Source organism: Pseudorasbora parva, chromosome 12, assembly GCF_024679245.1.
Source record: "Pseudorasbora parva isolate DD20220531a chromosome 12, ASM2467924v1, whole genome shotgun sequence".
In the NCBI taxonomy this organism is placed as follows: domain Eukaryota; kingdom Metazoa; phylum Chordata; class Actinopteri; order Cypriniformes; family Gobionidae; genus Pseudorasbora; species Pseudorasbora parva.
Window position 1 is genome coordinate 3,993,281 of NC_090183.1, and position 19,076 is coordinate 4,012,356.

At 38.6% G+C, this 19,076-nt stretch overlaps 1 protein-coding gene across 2 annotated transcripts in view; it reads left to right on the forward strand.

The window, feature by feature from the left end:
• The window catches only part of slc12a5a (solute carrier family 12 member 5a), a 185,725-nt gene extending 170,483 nt beyond the window's left edge, over positions 1–15,242 (forward strand). For both annotated transcript variants that reach the window (XM_067458768.1, XM_067458769.1), the window contains exons 14-26: positions 1,778–1,876; positions 1,960–2,079; positions 2,708–2,812; positions 3,191–3,359; positions 3,451–3,646; positions 7,068–7,237; positions 7,319–7,450; positions 7,904–8,011; positions 8,832–8,957; positions 9,832–10,022; positions 10,763–10,777; positions 10,874–11,007; positions 11,680–15,242. In XM_067458768.1, coding sequence (XP_067314869.1) covers positions 1,778–1,876; positions 1,960–2,079; positions 2,708–2,812; positions 3,191–3,359; positions 3,451–3,646; positions 7,068–7,237; positions 7,319–7,450; positions 7,904–8,011; positions 8,832–8,957; positions 9,832–10,022; positions 10,763–10,777; positions 10,874–11,007; positions 11,680–11,771 — 1,657 coding nt within the window. In that variant the 3' untranslated portion in view covers positions 11,772–15,242. The remainder of the gene's footprint in view (positions 1–1,777; positions 1,877–1,959; positions 2,080–2,707; positions 2,813–3,190; positions 3,360–3,450; positions 3,647–7,067; positions 7,238–7,318; positions 7,451–7,903; positions 8,012–8,831; positions 8,958–9,831; positions 10,023–10,762; positions 10,778–10,873; positions 11,008–11,679) is intronic.
• Positions 15,243–19,076: the final 3,834 nt, after the last annotated feature.

Here is a 19,076-nt window from a genome sequence, read left to right on the forward strand (position 1 = left end):
TAAAATCACATTCACAATAAAGGCATAATGTAGACAAGATAAGGCTGCTTAAAGACTAAAATGGCAATAGTTTTCAGCCATACATGATCCTATTGTATAGCTACATTTACCACTCTATCTAGATAGTCAGCTTGCTCACTATTCTAGAATGATGGTCAACTACATCCGATTTTCGATGTCTTAAAAATACACACTATGTTTCAAATGAGTATTAATTTATGTAAATATGTACAACTTTAACGACAAGACAAGACAAGACAAGACAAGACAAGACAAGACAAGACAAGACAAGACAAGACAATGGAATTGTTGAGGAAAAAAAAATAATAAAACACCTGCCACAGCAGAAATTCGTCTCCCATCTGCCATTTTTAACAGTTATGCCATGCCCATCTCGGGAACTTGGGTATCAAAATTATTTCCGAACTTCCCAGTGGTAAACACAACGTCAGAGGGCGTTCATGTGCAATTTTTCACAATAATTCCGATAGCACATAAATGCAGAATTTAACACACAGCGGACCCAGAGAGTGTTCACACACTTGATTCACGAATAAAAATGAATGAGATAGTAAAATTTAAAAACAAATGGCATCCACCCGTTTTGTTTTTGTTAACGAAGACTAATTACTATAGTAATAACAATAAATTATGGCGTAATTACATGCAACTAACCCTAAACAAAACCTAATCCTAACCCTATAGTAAAAACATGTAGTTAATTAAAATTACTCAGTACTTAAATGTGACAAATTAGTTTGTATCAATTGAAACAAAGCTGAAGTAAAATAAGATATAAATATTAGATGAAAATTAGATGTTGCTTCAGCAAATAACTAAAATGACTAAAACTAGAATAAAAACAATTGAAAGCTAAATAGCATAAAAATAATAATAAAAAGTGACAGAGGCAATTCATTTAATTACTAAAACAAACTAAAATGTAAATAAAAAAAATAAAAAATATAAAAGCTATATGAAAATGTTAATAGATACTATAATATTAGTATGAAAATACAATATTTCAACGTTATTCAAATAACATTAACGTTTTTGAGAAAAATAATACTGCATTAACTATCAATATGATCCACTAAACACAAACAACTGTTTTTGTTTCAGCACTACATGTGTTTTATTTTTCTATTTTATTTGTGTGCCTTTTTTTTGCTTGAAAAGCCTGTTTAGACTCTTTTTTTTAAAAGATATTTACTTCAATATTCTGTTGTTTAAGGCATTCACGTAAAGACAAGAGTGGTTTAAGGGCCAGATGTGGATAAGGGCCAGAGCACACCCTATTTTGGTGTTAAAAACGACTGTCAGGATTTACTAAAGAAGACACACAGTGAAAGGGTATGGACAGGGTTATTTTTGCGGCTAAATTTATTGCATATGCATTTGTAGGATTGTTTTTCCTTTCAGACACATATTTTATTGGAGGATAGTAATTAAATGAATCATGCAAGGTGATTTACTAAGGTTTGCACTCATCAGTTTACTGGTGTTTGTGACATTATTTACACGCTTTAAACCAGATGCTAACTGTTAGATTGCGTTGGTCATGATGGAAATGATCCTGCTTCATCTGTGTTCATTAATTTACTCGTCGTCAGTAGATCACGCGGTGAACTGTCCTCTCCCATCGGCTCTTTTATGGGATTGCGCTGTCACAATAATTTGCCATGTTTAGTAAATCTGGGCCTAAGTGTCCAAACACTTTTTGAGACAACTGTACTTCATCTGTTTGATCGTGGTTGTTTTTCTCGTGCCGCTGCAGGTTTTTCCTCATGTGCTACATGTTTGTGAATCTGGCCTGTGCTGTTCAAACCCTACTCAGAACGCCCAACTGGAGACCGCGATTCAAGTTCTACCACTGGTGAGCCTCAGGCCGGCGCGTCTTGCCGTTTGTGGCTTTACTTGTGTTTGTACACTAATATTTGCTTTCCTCTTCTCCGGCAGGACTCTATCCTTCCTCGGCATGAGTCTTTGTCTCTCGCTCATGTTCATTTGTTCTTGGTACTACGCCATCGTTGCCATGGGGATCGCCAGCTGTATCTACAAGTATATCGAGTTCCGAGGGTAAGTGGATGGTGACCCGGAGTCGGGGGAGGCCGGCGGGGCGGAAAACCAAGAAGATGGATTAGAATTGAGTTTTAGGCGTTTGGCCCGTCAGGATTCTTAGATCCCTCGTAATCCGCCCGGCCAAGAACAGCTGAAATCTGCTCCAGGATTTGATTAGTTTAGTGCCTTTCCTTTGGAAACACTTCTAGTGTCAAGACGAACAGTGACCCGAGTCTGTCGCCGGAAATTAAAGAGGAAGGGCAAATTGGCAGCAGGATTATGGAGTCTGAGGCTGTGCTGGCAATGGAAAACAGCATACTGCACTGTATACTTCAAAATAGAACAATATGCATTTTAAATAGTAGTATGCATATGTCTTAGTGACATTTATAGCCTACAAATTTGTAGTAAACAGTTGCAAAAAATAGCACACCCAGTAACCAGTTGCAGGGAGCGCTGTTGTACAATGCACATGTTGCCAAATGCACGAGGTCATAAAGGTATTATATGCAACCCGAAAATTAGCATGCTACACCCAGTATAAATGTGTTCGATATACTGCAGATATAGTAAGAGTACTATGTAAGTATGCCATCCCAAATGCGTGTGTGTGTGTGTGTGTGTGTGTGTGTCTACGCGCTTACAGAGCGGAAAAGGAATGGGGTGATGGAATAAGGGGTCTGTCCCTCAGCGCGGCCCGCTTCGCCCTCATGAGGTTGGAAGAGGGACCACCGCACACCAAGAACTGGAGGTGAGTGCATAATATTTTTATATTAATACTGTAGTTTTTTTTTGTTTGTTTTTTTTTTGGGGGGGGGGGGGGGGTATTTACATCTATATTTCAGCATATATTTTTATTTATATATTAATATGTTTATATATATATTTTCATATTTAGATTAATATATTTAAATAGTGTATATGTACAGAATGTAAATAATAGATTTAGATTAATAGATGTATAGCTATATACATTATGCAAAATTTCAAGTACAGTTGTTATTTTAATTTATTGGTGTTATTGCACACAATTGATATTTTCAAAGTTTTGCCCACCATTCAAGAACTTTTCCATTTATTCTTAATGGAGCCTGAGAAACATGTTCTCCCTTGTTTTCGTTCTCCACAGACCTCAGATATTAGTCCTGGTCAGTGTGGATGCTGAACTGAATGTGGAGCAGCCCCGTCTGCTGTCTCTGACCAGTCAGCTGAAGGCCGGGAAGGGTCTGACCATCGTGGGCACAGCGCTGGAGGGAACCTACCTGGACAACCTTCCTCAGGGGCAGCAGGCCGAACAGGTGACAGTCATACAAACACACATTTAGTGAGGCACCCACCCACCCAGACAGCATAGGCATGTTGGAATCAGGGTTAATCTTCTATTTGCAGTCTCTGAGGAAGCTGATGGAGACGGAGAAGGTGAAGGGTTTCTGCCAGGTTGTTATCTCCTCCAACAAGAGGGACGCCACATCACACTTGATCCAGGCTGGAGGGTTGGGCGGTCTTCAACACAACACCGTCCTGGCCAGCTGGCCACGCAACTGGAAACAGGCCGAGGATCATCAGTGCTGGAGAAACTTCATTGGTGAGGGACAGAAGCACAATTTCCTGTGAACTAAATAATAATAATAATATTTAAATGTTAAAAGCGCCAAATTAAATACTATTTATTCCTATTACAAGGAAGAATCACAAATGAGACCTGTTTGATTGGCAGGTTTGGTTTGATTAAAATGAACCCTGGTGCGATTGCTCTGTTAGTGCGGTTCAGTTTAATAAGTGTGAACGCTGCCATCTGAACCACACAGGTGGAGACAGCTGAAAAGATGGGGGGTCCGAACCAAGCGAAGAGAACTTCCAAGTGTGAACACACCCTCAAACATCAATGCAATTTAAAAGATGAAAAGATGATAGTAAATGGCGATGTTGGAAATAGAGATGTTTTTCCTGATAAAAAGACTCCAGTAATAAAATAATCTCAATATGTGCTCAGATTAGCTAATATAACAAAGTCTGCAATACGAAATCGGAAATCTGAATATGAAATCAAAGATTTCTTTTCAAATCATCTGTTGCTGTATGACAGCTATTGACTCATTTGTCTCTATTTGTATTCTTTCTAAAGTATTTAAGGAACACATCTGAGGCCAAGTTGAAAGATAAAACATAACTTAGCAGTATAATTTTCCTCTGGCTTTGTGAGATTGATTTTACACGTGTTGAACTGAGTGTATGGTGTAAGTCAGTGGTTTGTGCAGTGGCAGCTGTGTTAAAGTCATTACATCATATGTGTTAGTCTGAGTAGTTGAGTGTTACTGAAGCTAAAGTTTGAGCCTAAAGCAGCCAGACAGACAGAGCAGGTGCAGCCTCACGTCTCACACCACAGATGTTGAAGAAATGAGTGACGTGAAATTCTGTCTGGTTTTAAATGGATTCTGAAATAGTTTGCTGCTGAATACAAGTGTTTGAAGAAATGTTTATTATTAGCTGATCCTTCTCAGGTGTTGATCCTATAGAAATACAGTGGATTAGGATGGATGTGCCGGATGAACAAAATCAGTAATGGTTCGACGATATAGCTGCTTTTACTAAGAATTCAACCAGAAAATGATTTATGTAGCACAAAACCTGGTGATAATGCATTTTTTGATAAACCAGAATTCTATGTAATTTAAAAAGTGTTACATTTACAGATATGTATTGTTATATATTTACATAATACATTTACATTGTATTATATTTACATATGCTATATTTTATTTGTAACTACAGTTACAGTTACAGTTACAGTTACTGTGTGTGTGTGTGTGTGTGTGTGTGTGTGTGTGTGTGTGTGTGTGTGTGTGTGTGTGTGTGTGTGTGTGTGTGTGTGTGTGTGTGTGTGTGTGTGTGTGTGTGTGTGTGTGTGTGTGTGTGTGTGTGTGTGTGTGTGTGTGTGTGTGTGTGTGTGTGTGTGGTTTATGAGGACACAAATTTGTATAACTACATGGGTGTTACACTGGTATTACACTATAAATGTGGTTTATGAGGACATATCAAATGTCCTCATAATTCAAATGGCCTTTAAAACATACTAAATGATGTTTTTTTGAGAAAGTAAAAATGCAGAATGTTTCCTGTGATTGGGTAGGTTTAGGGGCAGGGGCAGTGTAAGGGGATAGAAAATACGGTTTGTACAGTATAAAAACCATTACGCCTATGGAGAGTCCCTGTAAACCACATAGACCAACATGTGTGCGTGTGCGTGTGTGTGTGCGTGCGTGCGTGTGCGTGTGTGTGTGTGTGTGTGTGTGTGTGTGTGTGTGTATGTGTGTGTATGTATATATTTATATATATATGTGTGGTAGAAAATAAGTATTTGAACACCCTGCTATTTTTGCAAGTTCTCCCACTTGGAAATCATGGAGGGGTCTGAAATTGTCATCTTAGGTGCATGTCCACTGTGAGAGACATAATAAAAAAATTAAAAAAAAACATCAATCACAATGCATGATTTTTTTATTTGTATGATACAGCTGCAAATAAGTATTTGAACACCTGTCTATCATCTAGAATTCTGACCCTCAAAGACATGTTGGTCTGCCTTTAAAATGTCCACCTCCATTTATTATCCTAAATTAGACCTGTTTGAGGTCGTTAGCTGCATAAAGACACCTGCCCACCCCATACAACCAGTAAGAATCACACTACTAACATGGCCAAGACCAAAGAGCTGTCCAAAAACAGTAGAGACAAAATTGTACACCGCCACAATGCTGGTAAGAGCTACGGGGAAATTGCCGAGCAACTTGGTGAAAAAAGATCCACTGTTGGAGCAGTCATTAGAAAATGGAAGAAGCTAAACATGACTGTCAATCTCTCTTGGACTAGGGCTCCATGCAAGATCTCACCTCGTGGGGTCTCAATGATCCTAAGAAAGGTGAGAAATCAGCCCAGAACTACACAGGAGGAGCTGGTCAATGACCTGAAAAGAGCTGGGACCATCGTTTCCAAGGTTACTGTTGGTAATACACTAAGACGTCATGGTTTGAAATCATGCATGGCACGGAAGGTTCCCCTGCTTAAACCAGCACATGTCCAGGCCTGTCTTAAGTTTGCCAATTACCATTTGGATGATCTAGAGAAGTCATGAGAGAAAGTCATGTGGTCAGATGAGACCAAAATAGAACTTTTTGTTCATAATTCCACTTAACGTGTTTGAAGCAAGAAGAATAATGAGTACCATCCCAAGAACAACATCCCTACTGTGAAGCATGGGGGTGGTAGCATCATGCTTTGGGGGTGTTTTTCTGCACATGGGACAGGGCGACTGCACTGTATTAAGGAGAGGATGACCGGGGCCATGTATTGCGAGATTTTGGGGAACAACCTCCTTCCCTCAGTTAGAGCATTGAAGATGGGTCGAGGCTGGGTCTTCCAGCCTGACAATGACCCAAAGCACAGCCAGGATAACCAAGGAGTAGCTCTGTAAGAAGCATATCATGGTTCTGCCGTGGCCTAGACAGTCTCCAGACCTAAACCCAATAGAGAATCTTTGGAGGAGCTCAAACTCAGTGTTTCTCAGCGACAGGCCAGAAACCTGACTGATCTAGAGAAGATCTGTGTGGAGGAGTGGGCCAGAATCCCTCTTGCAGTGTGTGCCATCCTGGTAAAAAACAAGTGTTTGACCTCTGCAATTGCAAACAAAGGCTACTGTATACCAAATATGAACACTGATTTTCTCAGGTGTTCAAATACTTATTTGCAGCTGTATCATAAAAATAAATAGTTAAAAAATCATGCATTGTGTTTTCTGGAAAATATATTTAAATTAACATATTCAGATTATGAATAACAAATTAATGATGAGTCTGATATCAAGCAAAAACAACTTTGAATGAATGAATGAATGAATGAATGAATGAATGAATGAATGAATGAATGAATGAATGAATGAATGAATGAATGAATGAATGAGTAAAAAATGACAATAGTCAATAATAAACCTAAAAGTGTCTTCCTCACAGAGCTGGTAAGAGAAACCACGGCTGCCAGTAAAGCCCTGCTGGTCCCCAAGAACATCGCGGCCTTCCCGTCGAACGGAGAGCGCTTCACTGAGGGTCACATTGACGTCTGGTGGATCGTTCATGATGGAGGCATGCTGATGCTGCTGCCCTTTCTCCTCCGGCAGCACAAGGTACATCCTCTGACTCTCAGTGAAGTCTTATCGCAGCGCGCGGGGCGGCCGTCCTTGATATCTGTGGATGATCTTCTGTAGGTCTGGAGGAAGTGCAAGATGCGTATCTTCACTGTGGCCCAGATGGACGACAACAGTATCCAGATGAAGAAGGATCTGATGACCTTCCTGTATCACCTGCGCATAGACGCCGCCGTGGAAGTGGTGGAGATGGTAATCAATGGCATTCTGTTATATCGCATAAAAAAAAACGCCAAGATGTGCATCAATTTAAAAAAATGTGTCAAATCAGTCAAAATAATACATTCTTAAAATCTTTTATTCAAGATAGACATGTCCTTACTCATGTTTGTTGTTCTACTCGTGTCGTGTATTTCAAGTGCTCAAAAGCCACTCGGCAGCCTTGTGAGACGAACAGTCTGACGTTTAAGTTTAAAAGTTTATGACAACGACGATGCTTAGTATGTTTTCATATGGTAAGGACATTATTTTTGAAAACATCCAGGCCGAGAAGTTGGAGCAGATGATGACAAAATGTTTGTATTTAGGTCAGCTGTTCCTTTATGAGCGCAAGGCTATATTTTCCTTCTGTACAGTTGTATGAGGAACTCTGAGGGCAATTGAAAGCTACCACGCGTGTTCTCTCTCTGTCTTCTCTCTCTTCAGCATGACAGTGATATCTCAGCGTACACATATGAGAAAACCCTGGTGATGGAGCAGCGATCTCAGATCCTGAAACAGATCAACCTCACCAAGACTGAGCGGGAACGTGAGGTAGACCATCCTCAAAACATTCACTTATGATCGCTTGTATAGCGGTTCAATTCCGAGACAAACCATACTTTCTACTCTGTACCGTTTCATTTGTATCCAGTTGTGATTTACATAAATAATGTCAATGAAAAAATGGAAAGTAGTTTGCATCACTCAATAATACTGTTGCTACCTACATCTTAGGACGCACTCTTTCACTGCTATAACTAAAGTGTCCTGTTGGAAATGGCACTAACTGTAAGGCCCACCTTCTTTGATCTGATTGGCCATCTCACTCACGCCATTAGCTGAGGCAGACCAGTGTAACATTTTACTTTTGTCATCCTAGCCACAAACAGAGCAGCGCGTAATGGAGAACAGGGGGGGCAGTTTGGCCATTTCTAATTATTCGGGGGGCTGGTCCTCCTAAATGTCTATGGTGGTTAAGGCCCTCCTATAATCATTCATCATCAATCCTTGATTCATCACAGCAACATGTTTTCCCATCTGGTGCCTTACAGCCTTTTATAGTCAGAACAATGAGGACATTATGATTAAAAAAACAGTTTGTTCAGCAAAGTTATTTTAATGTCATTCTCATTTTCAGAAGCTAAAAAAGATACTTTCTTAGTTTTTTTGTTGTTGTTGCCTCAATACGTTTAATTCTAAAGAGTAAAATACTTTAAAAAGTATTTCTCCATACTTTATGGAGATGACAGGAACAGCTCATTAACATGATAATATTGCAGTTGATAATATGTAAAAAGAGCCGGTTATGCATGACATCACTGCTTGTGGGCGGGGCCTCGTCTCATGAATATTCTCCATCCGCTCTCTTCAGATCCAGAGCATCACTGACAGCTCTCGCGGGTCGATCCGCCGTAAGAACCCGGCTGCGGTGACGACCCAGCTGAGCGTGACGGAGGAGCCGGCGGCCGGCAGCAAAGAGGACAAACCAGAGGAGGAGGTACAGCATGAGGAGTTCATCCTGTGCTTGGAATGGCATCTTCAGATATCTCAGTTAATCAATGACTGCAGTTTTCATCTTACATGGCCATAGCAGCTTGTGCTGAACAGTTAAACATGCTGTGATCTCAACTTGACAGATTTGACTGATATCTCTGCGGTTCAGAGTAATGACAGAATCCATCCCTCCCTCTCTCTCTCTCTCTCTCTCTCTCTCTCTCTCTCTCTCTCTCTCTCTCTCTCTCTCTCTCTCTCTCTCTCTCTCTCTCTCTCTCTCTCTCTGTAATCATAATTATATAATTTTATTGTAATTATTTCATTTTTGTACTATTTATCATTTAATTGTGTTCAAAATTATTTATTATTATCATTAATTATAAAGTATAGTTATTTTCATTGTATTCATAATAATCAAATTGCAATTTTATTGTAATTATTTCATTTTATTTTGCACTATTTATTATTTTATTTATTAAAAATGTATTATTTATTATTATCATTAATTATAAAGCAGTCATTTTATTGTCACTGTAATCATAATAATCTGTTTTATTCAGTTTTTTTTACTATATATTATTTAATTTCATTTAATTTAATAATAATGTATTATTTATCATTATCATTCATTATAAAGCATATTCATTTTCATTGTTATTATAATCATAATGATTTAATTTTTATTGTAATTATTTAATTGTATTAAGTGCATTTAATTTTTTATTTATTTATATTATTTTTTTTATGTATTTAAAATCTTTTAATCTCTGAGCATTAACAGTTGTATCTTGTCCTTCTCTTTTGCCCTGACATTCTCCATATGTACGTATGTGCCGGTCCTGCCCTCTCAGTCTGTCCCTGTGTCCCCATCCCAACAGGAACAGCTCATTCATGATAAGAGTACCAACCCGCCCACCCCGGCCACGCCCCAGTCCCCCGCCGCGGAGGCCGAGACCCCCGGCACGGCGGTTCAGATGACATGGACTGAAGCTAAGTGTGATGGAGAGCAGGCCAAACCTGTAGGAGCCACCACACCAGAGGCCATCAAAGACCTCTTCAACATGAAACCGTAAGTGCCTTCAGGCTTAAAGTGTTAGTTCACCCAAAAATAAAAATTATGTCATTAATGACTCACCCTAATGTCAATCCACACCCGTAAGACCTCCATTAATCTTCACACACAGTTTAAGATATTTTATATTTAGTCCGAGAGCGTATCTAAATGTATGTACACTATACTGTCCATGTCCAGAAAGGGAATAAAAACATCATCAAAGTAGTCCATATGTGACATCAGTGGGTTCATTACAATCTCTTGAAGCATCGAAAATACATTTTGGTCCAAAAATAACAGGACTACAACTTTATTCAGCATTGTTCAGCCACACTGCGCAGTCGCGAACGTGGATTGAAAATAAACCCGGAAGAGAAGACAATGCTGAATAAAGTCGTAGTTTTTTTTAATTTTTGGACCAAAATGTATTTTCAATGCTTCAAGAGATTCTAATGAACTAACTGATGTCTCATATGGACTACTTTGATGATGTTTTTATTACCTTTCTGGTACCTTCTGGAAGTGAACGTATACTGTGAATACGTTTTCAATGGAGAGGCAGAATCTCTTGGACTAAATATAAAATATCTTAAACTGTGTTCTGAAGATGAACGGAGGTCTTACGGGTGTGGAACGACATTAGGGTGAGACATTAATGACATAATTTTTGGTTGAACTAACCCTTTAAATGTGGACTCAGATTTGCATTGCACACTTTTACACTCGTCTTTCTTTCTTTCTTTGTCATGCCACAGAGAGTGGGAAAACCTGTGAGTATAGACGCATCTCTGACTGCGATACACATATTAACACTCGCTGCTCACTGATGTTATCATCAATGATGTTATCATCAATGATGCTTTCAGAAACCAGTCCAACGTGAGGCGCATGCACACTGCCCTCAGACTCAACGAAGTCATCGTTAAGAAATCCCAGGAGGCCAAACTAGTCCTGCTCAACATGCCCGGACCACCAAAAAACAGGAGCGGCGATGAGAACTGTATCTATGATCATTTTCTGTGCTGCATTGTCTTATTGTTTTTAGTTCTTATTGAGCACATATGCACATGCAGATACACTACCGTTCAACAGGTTAGGGTCAACAACAACAAAATTGACAGTAAAGACATTTATAATATTAGATAAAAGATTTCTATTTCAAATAAATTATGTTCTTTTGACATTTCTATCCATCAAAGAATCCTGAAAATGTATCGATTTCCACAGAAATATGAAGCAGCACAACTGTTTTCAACATTGATAACAATCGTAAATGCTTCTTGAGCAGCAAATCATCATATTATAATGATAAGTGAAGGATCATGTGACACTGAAGACTGGAGTAATGATGCTGAAAATTCAGCTTTGATCACAGGAATAAATTACATTAGAAAATATATATTTAAATAGAAAACACTTATTTTGAATTGTAATAATTTTTCTCAGTATCACAATTTTTACTGTGTTTTTGATCAAATAAATGCAGCCTTGGTGAGCAGAAGATACTTCTTTCAACGTGTTAAAAAACCTTCCCGACCCCAAACTTTTGAACAATAGTGTATTTCAAGAATACAAATTATTTGCATATACTGTGCACTATATTTACACACTGCAAAAGTAGTGCGTGTATCTTTTACAGCTTCTCTCATTTCCTTAACTCTCCATTAATCAGACATGGAATTCATGGATGTTTTAACCGAAGGTCTCAACCGGGTCCTCCTTGTGCGTGGTGGAGGTCGCGAGGTCATCACCATCTACTCATAAGAAACTAGTCGAAGTCACCCGACCCCATTTGCCCCCCTTCCCCAGTGTGACCCAAGCAATATCCCAGAATTCCCTTCAGTCAACCAGCTTCATTTGTTCTACTGGTCTGCCAAGCTCTCACTGGCCAAACATCGCTCTTGGCGCTACTCTCGTTCACACTTTACTGTTCAATGAAGTGCACTGTTGATGTCAGTGGGTATTTGTTCAATGCCCCCTCTGCTGTAGCTTTCCCGCATCATCTGTCAATCACTGCTCTCGCCCAATCAGAAGCAGCGGGTGGGTTGGGCTTCATTTGTTTTTATTAATTTTCTTTTTAAGAAGAGGATGCAGGATAGAACATGCAACGTGAATGAAGAAGGATTCGACGTTCAGAACTACGCCAGAGATGCTGTGAAATATTTCTGCTCTGGTAAAGAATGATCTGATAACCTTGGGGAAAGGTTTGAACTCGATCCTTTTGGTCTGCAGCTTTGTTAAATGTGAAAAGATTAATAATATGTTTATACAACAAACAAAAAAACCTAATGTGAACTGTGAAATGTGAAGTTTAAAGTCAACATGAAATCAAACTATCCATCTTTTTCTTGATATCCTCGCTTGGGAAGCGTGTCGTATTACGGAAGTAAAATGGTTTGTGTGCAGCATTTCATGTTGACTTTAAGCAATTTCTCTGCACAAAGACGTGTCGTTCTGTATTTGTTTTGTCTCATCAACCTCCTCCGTGTTTTCAGTCGTTTCTAGCTATCCCCCTGCCAAATACAGTCACAATATGTGCCAAAAAACAAGGCTGGCAGGGTGTGCGACTTGCTTTGACAGCAAAGCAGCGAGAGCAAGAGTCTATCAGTGTAACCGACACTGTAATTAGCAGAAGAATGAGCTAAAAAAAAGACAGACAGATAGATAGATAGACAGAAATAAAGAAAGAAAATACTACTCAGCCACTAGAAGTAGTGTAAATAGTGTATAAGGCATTATTAAATATTGGTGTAGTATTTTTATTGTGATATAACCGAAGATTCTGGTGAAGAAATGCTGTTGTCTTAAGGCCAATCCACACTGACCCATCAGACGCCGACAGCCACTTCTCAGTCATTCCAAATCCGCATGTTCAATCGGCAGAAAACAAACTCAGACAGACGCCAACAGACTCTGACAGGATATTTATTTAAAAATATCACTAAAATATATTTATTTAGGATTTTGTGTCAGTATATCTGCTCAGCTCATCTCAGTAACCCCTGGAGGTGTCACAACATGTTCATTATAGACCGGATGCGCTCACTGTAAAAAATAGTTGTTTCAACTTAAAAAAGTAAGTGTTCATGCTGCCTTAAAATTGTTAGTTTAATCAATTCAAATATTCAAATTGTTTTTTAGTACTACTTTAAATTTCAAGTTGACTAAACTTGCCTACAGAGGATTGTTCTTGTCCACGGTCACCAAATGTGACAGCTGCCATTGACGATTGCTTGTACTAGAATTAAAAAAAAAAGTTACATTCAACTGCTTAAAAACAAAATGGTTCAAAACGTGTTAAATATGTACCATGGTCCATTTATGTACGTAATAATATATAATATAAACAATATAAAATCACATCTTGAGCCCCTTTCACAGATTCCAGAAAATAAACTGATAATGTGTCCCAGGATCATTTGATTTTGGTTCTGTGCATCCCTTAAAGACACGTGATGTGACGTGTAAAGTCTCCACAGCGTCTGAAGTTTGCTTATTTCTCTCTCGAGAAACCACGCATGTGCATTTTTGTCTTATTTCTTATTTCACTAAGCTGGCGAACGATCGCAGCTTCAGTGCCATCACTATGACACACTCCTTACGCCTTTTGTTCACACAGAACAGCGTTCCTAGGTTACTAGGTTCCCATCCCGGGATCGATCCCGAATCAATTCCGTGACCCGTTTTCTTTTTGATGGCAATTTTCTAGGGTCCACTCGCTGTGTGAAAGGGGCTTTGCCAAGATATGTAATATTTGGACCACCTAAAATATAGATTTTTTTTTACTTTTACATTTGTATAATTAGATATTTGAGTAAGCTGAAACCCAATATGTGTGTTAAAAAGTGTAATTTGGCAATACGTTTGACACTGGCGCTCAATGAATTCTGCAGTTGGCAAGTTCGGAAAGTATCCATCTGTTGTCTCCTTCATTTCACAGGAAATGAAGGACGCATTTAGAGGAACCCTTCAAATCGGGACATATTTGGTCACGCAGCTGTGATGCCTCCTTTGAAGGATGTAGCCTCTGAATTAGGACGCAGCCTTAATGTTAAAACTGCTACTGAATATCCAACGAAGTGTCTGTTACCGTCTGCCGCCGTCTGTTGTGGCGGTGTGAGTTGGCCTTTACAGGGTCAGGGTGTTTTGGGCATCTACAGGCTTCACTATGGCGGCTTGAAGTGTACTCCGGTACCGAACCTCCCCTCCCCAACAAGCACTCAACCTGCACTGACAGCCACTGTGTAACAAATGACTTAATGATTCCGTGTGTGTGTGTGTGTGTGTGTGTTTGTGTGTGCGCGTGCGTGTGCGTGTGTCTGCATCCATGAGCAAATGAAAGTTGCCCATTTCTTTAGGTTTTTTTCCCATTTTGCTATAAAGAAAACCTCTATGTTTGTTGCATTTACAGACAAATCTTTATGAATTAGCTATATCATAGACAAAAATCTATATTACACGGAAATGTCACAGAGCTATATATATATAGAGAGAGAGAGAGAGTATTATCATATCTGATTGTATTGCCAAACTTTGATTTCACTCGTGCCATATGAATGAAAATGTGAAATTGTCAAGAGAAACAAATATTGATGACATCGCCACTTTAAACACTAGTGCTGCATACTCTTTATTAGTTTCTGACATTGAAACTGCTAACAAATTACAGCTGTACGATGGACCCGATTTTATATAGCCTAAAAACAACCAAAATTGCAGCGCCTCAACAGTTTATAAGCTATGTTTGTGTGTTGCTGTGCTGTTGTGAGAAGTGGATTTATGTGATTTTGAATTAGATTGCTGTCATTATCAACAAAGCCACATATGGATCCATTTTGGCGTTATGGGCTTTGCCATAGTAACTAATCATTTCGGAGTCCATAAACAGCTCAGAATAGACACTCAGTTGTCGTTTGGTAATTACAGTAATTCCGACGCGACATGAACGCAGCATTAGATTGAGCTGTTATGACACTAGTAAAGCATGATGGATCAAATAGCATCCATAAATCTGAACTCTATGCAGTGTGACTTTAAAGTACTAGCCAAATCGGAAAAAAAACGAGATGCAAAAGTAACCAGAGATGATCCTTGGAGAAAAGTAGAGTTTAGATCAGAAAGTGTATTTTTGAGAAATTGGGAAATCATACATTCATTGCATTATTTATTTTTGTAGAGATATAGGCTATTTTATAGAGTCTTTTTTACAGAAATACCAACATCTGCATATATATATATATATATATATATATATATATATATATATATATATATATATATATATATATATATATATATATATATATATATATATATATATATAGTAGTTTACAAAGATATTACAGATTCTTTATGTTAAAACATGGGAAACCCTCTCATAAGATATGAATGCTGCTGCTAGTGTATGAATAGATATGGATTGTTTGTGTACATAGAGCAAAAGAATTAATATTTAAAGGTATATATATGCGAGGGGAGGGCTTGACGATGAGTTTGCGTGCCAGTCCTGGCGTTTGCATCGAAGACGACTTCAGCCTTATATAATCAGCTTTATCATGTTTCGTTTCTTTTATATTTCCTCATCTTGTTGAACGGTGACAACAACGTTCACTGAATCTGAACAAAACGCAAAATGTGCATCGAAACGCCGCGTTTTTTAACGAAGTACTGCCTGCGTAGACTGAGCCTATCTGATGACGTTTCGGCGATTATTTCACTCGAATATGTTTTTGACGAACACTTACGATATGCTTAGTTTTACACCTGTTTGCATGGTGGTGTGTGTGTCTGAAAAATGTGATTTTCGTAATGTGAAAAGAGCAGTTCCTGGAAAAATGTCAGGTATTTTCAGAGCTATTGTTGCCACGACTCAGCAGCGACTATCCGTCAAAGCGTACACTTAGATTAGAGAGTTGTTTTTGGCTTTGTATAAAAAATCGCTCTTGAGACACTGTAGCCACAGGGTCGTCGTTCCCTGTTGTGTTTGTTAGGACGCTTTTAGTACACACCGAAAAAAATGGTCTACGAACTGTTTTGTTTTTTAATGGTAACGTGCAATATTTATTTTAACGGGAAATGGTATGTATGTATGGCGTATTTTTGTTGCTAGTTCGCCCATGAGTCAGCTTCTCGTAGAATAGAACCAATGTAGTTCATCGGCCGCTTCGTATGCTAGAGTGTGCGTCACATCTGTTCTATGGTGGCTGAGATAGAAATGCACTTTATACAAAGTTAACGTTATATACGTCCATGACAGTGACGATTGAGTTGCCAGAATCATGAGCATGCCAGATCCATTTTAGCGCTGATGCCTCTAGCGGCGAGAGTGTGTATCGCAGTTATCGCTGCAGTAACATACTACCTGAACATACTGATTTTATTATGCTGTAAAAAAAAAAAATGCTTTTTAAAAAAAACGTGCGTGTTTGCTGTTTATTTGGCATGAATTTCTAGCATTTCTTGTAATTTATACAAGAGTATACTTAGATGTAAAAAAAAAGAAAAACGATGATATATTTCTAATACGAATCACTGAGTTGATGTGGTGACATTTCACTCCTCCCCCTCCCCCTCATCGTTCCACTGTTCCAAACCTACGAGCACTGTATCGATGTGATCACCGTATAAATATCGATTAAAGACTATAAAGAAGCGCTTCCACTGCTGGGCTTGGCTCTATTCAAACTGACAGTGGACACACCACATTCACAGTCAATCTTTTCCCCCTTTATTCACCATCTCACGATAAATACCTGGCCTGTGTGTAGCAAAAATGAAATCAAGTGTTCTGTATTCCTTAGCCAAGGAATATCAAGGCGTTCGACACATCTCGGAAACCAAAAGGGCTCTGAATAACAGTTCTGCAGTTTGACCACTGGATGTTCTTCTTCCCCCCCCCACCCCCCCACCCCCAAAATAAAGTGAATCTGGCTTTATTGTTTTAATCCTACACTGTTGAAAATAAAGGTTATCCAATGGTCTGCAAAGATCTTTCTATATGAAAAAGCTGATACTATAGGTTCTTCAGATTATTGTTTTGGACTCTGGGTTCTTTTTCTTAAAGGGATAGTTCACCCAAAAATGAAAATTTTGTCATTAATTATACACCCTCATATCGTTCCAAACCCTGTAAGACTCCGGGTTCTACGTCAGAACGCCGGCTCACTATTGGCCAACGCTGTTCACGTGAGCACCACGACACATGCGTGTGATGCTGGCCAATAATGAGCTGGCCAATAATGAGAGCTGCGCTGTGTTTACTACATGAACAGCACAGGAGACTGATATGGAAAAGAAGAAACTGTTGAATAAAGTCGTTATTTTATAACGTTATTAAAAAGTATTCTCGACGCTTCATTAAGGTTGAACCACTGGAGACACATGGACTATTTTACTGATGTCTTTCCTACCTTTCTGAGCCTTGAAAGTGGTAATAACGTTGCTGTCTATGGAGGGGGTCAGAGAGCTCTCGGATTTCATCAAAAATATCTTAATTTATATTCTGAAGATGAACAAAGGTCTTACAGGTTTGGAACTACATGAGGGTGAGTAATTAATGACACTTTTCATTTTGGAGGGAACGATCCCTTTAAGAGCAACAAGGGCTTAAAGCGATAGTTCACCCAAAATTGAATTTGCTCACCCTCAAGTTGTTCCAAACCTGTGTGAGTTTATTTCTTCTGTTGAACACAAAAGGGGATATTTTATGAAACCAGACTGACGGCACACATCGACTACCATAGTATTTTTCTTTCCTACTATGGAAGTCAATGTGTGCCGTCAACTGTTTGATCACCAACAATCTTCAAAACATCTTCTTTTGTGTCAGGCAGAAGAAAGAAACTCAAAAAGGTTTGGAACAACTTGGGTGAACTATCAATTTAAAATGGCACCAGAGTGCCAAACCCTTGGTTGGTATGGAAACCTTCATTTTCAAGAGTCTAGTCCCGTGCTGTTTACCTCTGAGCTCTCGCTTGACATTCCTTCATCTTTGGTGAAAACGCTACGGCTCTTCATGCATGTGACCGATCTCTGACAGGGTCCGAATATTGGAGTCAAATCCATCTGAACCAGTTGAAATAGAGCCAGGACTCGGGTCCGTTGTCCTGTTCAACGCATGCACATTATCCTGAACAAGCTATTATAAATATATATATATAATATATAAATATTTAAATGTTTTGTGATATACAGTATTATGCTCACGCCAGTTTATTTCAGTTGATTTTGATTGTAAATGTGTTGTTTTTTCCAGATGTTCTGTGTTCTTGTTGTGCACAATGATTTCTTTGGATCCACTAGTGTGAATGAATATTGACTGGTTAATGGCTTCTATTTTTACTATAGGTAGTTAGCCAAGACAAAGACCATTTTGCTTTCACTGCAGTTCATTTATTTAAAGAAGAACTGATTAACCAAAGTTATTTATGTTACCCTGGATATGTGCAAACTGTCATTCTGAATGAATTAAAAAGAAACTCGAGGGTCTGTTATGTTGAACTGTAAAATCATTATTATTTGCTCCAGTTTCTACTCATGCCTTAAATGCACAAATTGGCAGCTATGTTAACGAATCTTATTAAAGTTTTATCATTATTCATATTATTTGTACTCAAATTAAACTACAATGACTATCTGAAATCTGCATAATCACTACAATATAGTTTCAATTGACGTCAGCCAAGCCAGATGTTTAAAAATACTAATTTGATTGGACAGTTTCTTATATATTTCTCATATAATTATTTTGTGTTGCTTTATTACAGCATGGCTGCAATTTAAATACAGTCAAAGATAACTATAAGAGAAATGAATAAAGAAAATCCTGCTCTGTCTTGGCTCTTTGAGCGGCTGATGGCAGAACATGCGAGAGTCATCGAGTCGCTCGCTTTGGGCTGTTCAGTGATTAAAGCAGGTTTTGCAAATGTATTGCAAATAATTCTGGATCAGAACATTAGTTTTACATGGAAAATGGCTGAATCCCTCAGGCTTGTTTTTGATTCATTTGAAAATGAAATCATTTTGAAAGGGAATGTAGTGGAGAAGAAATGATTTTCAGATCTTTCACAA